Raw genomic sequence first — 8,700 nt, 5'->3', positions numbered from 1 at the left:
AAAAAAAAAAAAAAAAAAAAAAACCCAACCCCAAGAAGGAAATTGCATCAAATTTTGAATGGATTTGTATTTTACTTGAAAATGTCAGTATTTGTCATGGTATGTTATTGTTAGCATTGTGCACTGAAACCTCATCCATATAACAACACAACAAAGGAGTAAAGAAGTAGAGAGAACTGATAATTACTGAGCTACCAACTACCTGAATAACTTTGGAATGGCATTCTGTCTTTCTTAGTTTGACAAATGTTAGCCTCAACTCTTTAAAAGGTATCAAAATGTCTACTGAAAGCTGACACGTGTGTAAGAAAAGAGAACTGTAGTGGATTCTTTTGGCTATATTTATCCAACCAGCTTACACTCACTTGAGCAAGAAAGAAAAATTAAAAAGAAGAAGAAAAGAAAAGAAATTTATAATAAAACAGTTGTTCTTTCAGTGAGGTGCAGGTAAAGGGAAGCCAGATTCCGAGGAAGGACTAGCTAGTGCTAGTAGGTGAACTACCCTTTGCATCTGTGCATGTCTGTTTATTCTTACCTTGATGGACTCTGGGAACTCCATCTCCAAGGCAGAACATGTTACCACACAGCTGCCAGATAATCCATGTGCAAAAGTTAACTATGCAGCCGGGTGGTGGGTGCATGCTTTTAATCCTAGTGCTCGGAAGGGAGAAGCAGGTGCAGCTTTGTGAGTTCAAGGCCAGCTTGACCTACATAGTGAATTCCAGGACAGCCAGAGCTACACTGAGACCCTCTCTGAAAAAACAACAAACAACACAAAGAACTACCTTTGCGTATGTTGCAACACACAGAAAGTGAGCTAGGATGCCTAATGGTATTGGAAATAAAGATTTTCAGTCAAAGAGATGGCATACAAATGTGAGGTGAGAAAATGGAACCCTTCTTGTGCAGTGCTTTGTTGGGATTTTATTTGGAGTGAGAGAAAGGTGGTGTGATTCAGAGATAGTGCCTGTGAACTGCTGTCAAGTAAATGCAGCGTTGTCTGCATCTCATTTAACTAAGTCTGTGCAAATAGAAATGTCAATGAAGCGAAACAGTTCTAAAGTCTCGATTATACAAAGTAATAGTATAATAGGATGCTGGCACTTTAAGAAAGGCTGGATTATATCTGTTCCTGACAGCAAGTTGAATTTTAGTCATGCATAGAAATGGAAAGAGTGAGAGATAATATTTCACAGTAGATCAAGACTTGATAAGTGAGCCCCAGAGGAATGATTTTTAAATGCTATAGTGCTGATTCATAACTTGCCACTACTATCCATTTACAAACGTTCATCTTTAAGCTCAATACCCTGTCAGGTACTAAAGAGGGACAGACAGAAAGAAAGGCATATCTAAAGTCCATTATTTAAAAGGCTGGTAGGTTATTCTACAACTCCTTCTTGTTTAAAGAAAAGGTTTTCCTAAAAACTAAAAGTAGCGTTCTCTGTCTTGTAACAGATGCCGTGAGAGAAGTAAGAAAGTATTCGTCCACAAATGTTGTAGAGAAAAACTCAGCCATCAGACCGAGTGCCTTTGAGCACACACAGATGAAGCTCTTCAGGTCTCAAAGAAATCTTTATATTTCTGGATTCTCATTATTTTTTTGGCTGTAAGTATCACTCATAGAACTCCCCTTTGTTTTTCCACTTACACTAAGATCTTTTCATTGATATCTTCATAAAAGAATGCAAATGATATACTCAAGTAACAAATCTTAGTCACACTAAAGAACGCTTGGAATGGAAGACATTGCCTTTGGAAGGGAAGAGCCCATGAATTGGTTGTCCAATGCCAAATGTTCAGCCCTGAAAACATACATCCAGGTAGCAGTATATGGACTGAACAGGCTATATTTAGGAATATATATGTATGTAGATGCAATAACAATTAGTAAAAGGGGGGAGGAGGGTATGAATTTGAAGGAAAATTGTCAAAGATATAGGGGAGGGTTTGGAGGGAGGGAAGGGAAAGGAGACATGTAACTAAATTACAATCTCAAAAATAAGGGGGAAGTTAGATTTCGTAGATCTGCTGCCCGCAGACGGCCTTGAGTGATCAGGTGGCTCACCTTCTGGATCCGTCTCTTGCTGGTCTCCGATACATACAGTACATCTCATTCCCACTCTCCTGTTTAAAAAAAAAAAAGTTATTGTTTATGAAATATCTCTGCTCTTCCCACTTGAGTCATCCTACAAACTATTCTAAAACACTCCTTTGTCCTCCCAGTCTTTGTTTGTTTGTTTGACTGGGGTTTGCAGAATAGTTATCATTAGGGATGAGGAAGCACATAACCCAGCAGGCACACTGAGATAAAGACCGACAGCAAAGCCAGGCGCTAGGGAAGGACTTGGGAAGCTGAATCCCTGTTGGTTTTATTTCTGAGACAGACAGGGTCTCACTGTGTGACCCTGGCTGGCCTGGAACCTGTTGGTATAAACCAGTCTGACCTTGAACTCACAGATATCTGAGGCCTCTGCTTTCAAGTGCTGGTTTAAAGGCTAAGCTGACCATAGCTGACCTTCTATTTTTTATTTAACGTTTACTTATCTTTTAGCTTTTTCAAAGAAGCCCTGTGGCCATCAGTTCCTCCAAAGTGTGCAGATCTTCTGTTAAGTCCTCACTTCAACTTCTAGTGCCATTCACAACTGTAATTAAATACTGTTTATATCTCCAGCTAGAAGCCATGCTTGGGTTTAAAGCAGAGACAGGCAGATCTCTGTGAGTTCAACGCCAGTCTGGTCTACAGAGTGAGTTCCAGGACAGCCGGAGCTATATAGTCAGACCCTGTCTTGAAAACAACAAAAATAAACAAACACATAAAAGTAAAAAAATATCTCCAACTAGGACTTAAACTTGAAGGCAAGAATTAAGTTCCCTTTTGGCTATGACCCTCTGACCTAACATAGTAGTTCATTAGTAAATAGCTGCTAAAAGAATAATTGAAGAGATTAATTTTAACATCTAATAGTGGGGCTTATATGTGAACATGTCAATATTCATTATTTTTGACTTGTGCCCCCTTATAAAATGATCTTTAAACTGCAATTTAAAAAAAAAAAAAAAGTAGAGATTTTTCTTGCTGACCTTGCAATACAATCCAGAAGCCAGTGGTGGCACATGCCTTTAATCCTAGCACTCAGAAGGCAGAGACAGGCATATCTCTGAGGTTAATGCTTGTCCAGGCTAGGGAGTGAGTTCCAGTACACCTAGAGATATGCAGAGAAACCCTGTCTCAAAAAAACAAATTAATTGAAATGTCACTTGACTACTTTAGGCTAATGGCTTATAAAAGGGAAATAACATTGTGTGCAAGAAGCTGTGAGAGACCACTCCATCTATGTGTTTGTTTCCGCCCTTACCCTTGCAACTCCCCGCCCCCCACATACACACACACAAAGAAAGAAGATAGAATAAAAAAAAAAATCTTGTTGTGGAAACTTTAGTGTGTCATAGTGTGTCACGTAGTATATACCCTTTTGTTACTTGCAAATGTCCATCACAATGAGTGGTCTGGTTTGAGCCTCTGGATTTTGCTACACTATCTACACTGGATCCTCACGTGCACTCCTCTTGGATATCTTCCTGTTACCCTGTGTCATGGAGATCCTGCAGCTTTGGGTCTGCAGGACCCTTCCCTTCACACACCCCAGCAGATCATAGATGGGGTGGATATTGGGGTTTGGGCCTGGGGGGTAGTTGAGTTGGTCAGTCAGCCAACTCTCCTGCACCAGCACCCGCACCAGCAGGGCGAGCTCTCCAGCACTGCCTCAGCTTAGCTTTCCCAAAGCTGCAGATGGCCAGGGGCAAGGACAGCTCTCCAGCTCTGTATTCTAATGATTGCCTTCCAACAGAGGATGCAAAGGAGTGAAGCCCAGCTTGTTTTAGCTGACAGACTTGGATAGCAAAAAGGAAATGTCCCATTTCAATGTCGCCTCCACCACCATTTCTGTAGATCTAACAGGAATTATTTGACAATGGCTATTTGTGTTCGAGTCAGAGTTCCTGATGATTAATCTAGTTACGCATTATTTTGAACTTCGTTTGTTTTTCCCCTCAGAGTGTTGAGACGTCTGGTTACGCTTATTACTCAGCTGGCAAAAGAAATAGCAAACAAAGGAGTGCTTAAAATTCAAGCAGAAAATACCAATAAGGCTGCCAAGAAATTCATGGAAGAGAATGAAAAACTAAAATTGGTATTTAATTTTCTTTATAAAAAAAAGTGTCGACGTTAATATTCACAAGGAGAAATGTACTATTCTTAGCATCAAAAATAGCATTTTCATAATTGATCAGGAGAAAGTGACAGAGACAATAGCCTTGATCTAAGGAGTGATTACTGTTGTTGTTGTTGTTTGTTGTTGTTGTTTGTTGTGTTTTGGAAAAAAAAAATCCTGTAGATGAAGCTGGCCTTGAACTCAGAGATCTTCCTGCCCATCTGCCTCTTGAGTGCGAGGTTAAAACTGTGTGCTATTCTTTAGCTTCCACATTTTCCCTCAATACAAATTAAATACCAGTAGTCTGGTTTCTATGAACTGTGAGAGTGTGCATAAACTTTTTATTTATTTATTTATTTTACTAATTCCCTTCACATCCCACTCACTGCCCCACTCACAATCACCCCCTCCCACAATCCATCCCCTCTCCTTTCTCCTCAGAGTGAGTGGGGGCCTCCCTGCCCTGGCACTTTAAGTCTAGCCAAGAGGCTAGGCGCTTCCTCTCACACTGAGGCCAGACAAGGCAGCCCAGCTAGAAGAAAATATCCCAAGTACAGGCAGCTTTTGGGATAGCCCCTGTTCCAGTTGTTCAGGACCTACATGAAGACTACACTGCACATCTGTTACAAATGTATAGAGAGGTCTAGGTATAGCCCGTGCATGGTTTTTGGTTGGTAGTTCATACTGAGAGCTCCAAGAGTCCAGGTTAGTTGATTCTGTAGGCCTTTCTGTGGAGTTCCTATCTGCTTCAGGGCCTACAATCCTTCCTCCTATTCTTCCATAAGAGTCCCCAGGCTCCATCCACTGTTTTGCTGTGGGTGTCTTCATCTGTCTGAGTCAGCTGCTGGGTGGAGCACCTCAGAGAACAACAGGAGCATGCATATTTTTAATAGGTTTTTTGTAATTGAATTTCTTCTTAAACAATTTCATACATGTATATTCTGTTTACTCTTACCCCTGCCCCCCTTGTCCCTTCCCACCCATCCCAAATCTCTGTCCCCCTTTGTCTCCTTTCCACCTTCATCCATTGTTGGTTTGTGCTGCACTGAGTTTAACTGAGGCCTTGTACTGGCCCAGTGCAAGTAACCATAGCTAGAGTGAGTTGAAGATTACAGTGACCATGCCATACCCAGAATATGGCATCTTATAGCCATTCTTGGTTTACAAATTTGAAGTCCTCTATTACCATTAATTTTATTTCATAACCTCTAAATTAAATCTTTATAATTTTCTGTGTCCATTTCTCTTTCAGTTAAAGTATGATTTGTTTTATGAGTAGAGAGAAATTATTGAGACTACATTGATGATTTTAAATAATTTTTAAAGTCCTTTTTTACAATTTTTACGTTGTTTGTGCCTTCTGATATCCACACAATGTGTGTGTGTGTGTGTGTGTCAAATATTGAGGTTTGCCCTATTTGCAAAAAAGGAAGGAAGGAAGGAAGGAAGGAAGGAAGGAAGGAAGAAGAAAAGAAAAGGAAAACACAAAATTATTGTGAATTTTAAAATCTAATGATCTTATAGATTGAGCATTTCAGTTCATAATAAGTCCATGAGTTTTTCCTAGAAAAAGAAAAAGAGTCTCTGGAACTGTTAACAAATGAAACACATTTTTCTGAGGAAAGTATTTTTATAATCATGCATTGAGATTATTTCTCTATTACAAACTAAAGAAATACAGTCTCCATGTTAAGTTCATGCCATGTCCAGCAGTAGACCCTGAAAGCCCAGCCTTTTAAAAAGGACCTGCCTGCCTTCAAGCACCACCTGCCATCATCAGCTGGAAGCCAGGCAGCTGTCACGTGATCAGTAGAGTTCAGCGCGCTGATAAGTCTCATCGCCTCCTATTCAGAACTTCTAGCTTACCTTTTATGGTATCTGTTAGATAGTAACAAAATAAAGAAGGAAAGACCTCCTTTCATAGAAACAGAATTTTTAAAAATGGCTCTTTCTGGACAGGTTGTAACTAGCATCTTTTATGGAAACAGCGTGTTATAAACAGTTTATATTTTACTTTGTTTTGTTCTTTTTATAAAATGATTATGGTGTATGCATGATATATGGAGAGGGTGGGCATGCCATAGCCTGTGTGTAGTTAAGAATTTGCTCTCTTCTTCCATCTTTACATGAATGTTAGGGGTTGACCTCGGGTCACCAGGTTCTCATAGCAAGTGCTTTTACCCACTGACGGCTCACTAAGTTTATTCGGATTTGAAAAAAAAAATGATTGATCCATTGATGTCTTCTGTACTTCCTCTTAAAGTACTGTTGTTCTCTAGAAATCAAGATGTAGGTGTGGTCTGTATGAAAAAGCTAGGAGTAAGTACTTTCTGCTTTCTTTACAGCACAATCAATTTCATTTTGTACTTCAATGTTGTTTGCTTAATTTTCGACCTTTTGATCTATTCCAGAGTGTAAAATCATCATCTAGTGTTTGATGACCACATTCAAAAGCCTCAGCTCTGTGTTCACAGCAGGGCTTTCATCTCTCTCCAGTGCTTTGAAACTAACCACTGTTGTGGTACACACCCCCTTTACTTGTTTTCCTCCTAATCTTGAACTGTACGTGGACAATTTTTTTAATATTTTTTATAAAATATTTGTCACATGTGCATCATAACTAACAGAGTTAAATTAGCCCTGTCCTTCAAAGCATCCCTTGAAGAGAACTTTAGAACTCTTCCTTTGGGATTGTTTTCAAAGCCAGTCACTCATGGTAGAAAATGTATGACCTGCTTGCTGATTCCTGGACTGTCCACAGTTGTCTTTGATTCCATGCTGTGCTGATTCCCTGACTGCTGTATAGCTGGGTCTCAGTCAGTCAGTCCTAGATCATCAGCAGAAGAGGCATAGTGGGCTGGACTATCAGATAAGCTAAACTAAGGCTAGTACACGTGAGAAGGATGTTTGTAAACTGGATAAATCCTGTCTAACTTTATTGTAATCAATAAAAGCAATGTAAAAAAATGCTTTTTTAAAATTTCATGTGGGCTTTGAAATATTAGTGAAACAATGATAAAATTGCTAAAATACCTCTTTATATAGGAAGAATATTATCCTACAGAAAATATATAATCCTGAGATTCAGAAACTTTCAATTGGGTGCTAATTTCAGCACTACAGTAATCAGCAGTGTGACCTAGGGCAAGTCACCTCCTACGTTTTGAATTTCAAGGTTCTGTGCCTATAAATAATAGTTAACTCTATGCCAATTGTGGCTTTAAGTGTTTCACAGTAAGATATTAACTCTTTTAATTCTTAAACAATCCCATGCGGTTGTATTGTCTGCATTTTCTAGCTGAGAAAACAGGGAGAGAAGGGTAATTAAAAAAAAAAAAAAAAAAGATACAATACAGGAAGTTTGAGGCCATGCAGCCTGACTGTAACCCCTACATTTACAACCACTGGTTTTGTACCCTCAACTCCTGTGCTGTCCTATGAAAATGATGCTTTGGTGCACAAAGCCCATTTCTCATCAAATAATTCAGTCAAAGAAATAAGATAGTTATGCAAGAACAGTTAGTTAACTTTTGTTTACTTTTCGAGGCAGATTCTCTTTAAGTTGCCCAAACTGTCCTTGAAATCACAATAGTCTGCCTGGAGAGATGCCTGGTAAGAACACTTGCTGCTCTTCCATCGGACCCTGAGTTCAGTTTCCAGCACCCACATTGTGGCTCACAACCAACTACACCTCTAGTCCCAGGGTATCTGATACCGTTTCTGGCCTCCATGGGCACCAGTACACGTGGTACACAGACATATATTCAGACAAACACTCATATACATAAAAATAAATACATCTGAGAGAGAGAGATCACAACCCTCCTGCCTCATCCTCTCACTCTGATGTGTGCATTCATGCCTTGCCATCAGTTAATGTTAACTAAACTGCTTCAAAATGGCAGCATGAAGCTTTGCTCTCTCCTGCCTCTTGGTGGGGACAAGGTGGCTGGGGTAGTGAAGACTTGTGCTCTTGTGGCTGGGGCTGCTGAGTTGCAGACTCCAGACCTCTTGGTCTTTCTCCAGCATGAATTAAGGATAAGAAATGGCAGCAGTTTTCCAGGTGCAGGAATGAAAGCTTATTTACAAGCCTGCCACAAATCCAGCTTTTCCAAGTGGGCAGCATAATTCAAGCAGTCAGTGTAAACATTCCTGCGGCTCAGTGGTGCCTTCCCGAGTTTGGTCATCATCCCCGCTGTGGTAGTCGTCCAAAGTAAGCTGTGTGTTTTTACATCTATTCTGCCTTTACAAATGTAACCCTTCTTTTCTAGGCTAAAATTGTTTTGAACTTGAAGTAAGCAACAAATTAAAATTAGGCTTTGAGAAGTTCTCTCTCTGCTATTCTAGAGGCGACTTTTGATTCTCAAAGGTCTGATGGCCTTTCTGTTTCAGACTGCTTGAGGCCTCCACTCTCCTCCGTGCTGCAGAGAGAGTGTGTGCCTGGAGCTGTCATTCCTCTTCTGCTGCCCACTCCTACCCTATTCCC

General features: G+C 40.1%; 1 protein-coding gene across 2 annotated transcripts in view; it reads left to right on the top strand.

The window, feature by feature from the left end:
- The window catches only part of Bcap29 (B cell receptor associated protein 29), a 41,585-nt gene that overhangs the window by 6,136 nt on the left and 26,749 nt on the right, over window positions 1-8,700 (top strand). For both annotated transcript variants that reach the window (XM_021179045.1, XM_021179044.2), the window contains 2 exons: window positions 1,459-1,609; window positions 4,058-4,193. In XM_021179045.1, coding sequence (XP_021034704.1) covers window positions 1,459-1,609; window positions 4,058-4,193 — 287 coding nt within the window. The remainder of the gene's footprint in view (window positions 1-1,458; window positions 1,610-4,057; window positions 4,194-8,700) is intronic.

The sequence above is a fragment of the Mus caroli genome, chromosome 12 (assembly GCF_900094665.2).
Source record: "Mus caroli chromosome 12, CAROLI_EIJ_v1.1, whole genome shotgun sequence".
Classification (NCBI taxonomy): domain Eukaryota; kingdom Metazoa; phylum Chordata; class Mammalia; order Rodentia; family Muridae; genus Mus; species Mus caroli.
Note: the sequence above shows the minus strand (reverse complement) of the source record. Positions and strands in the feature narration are given on the sequence as shown.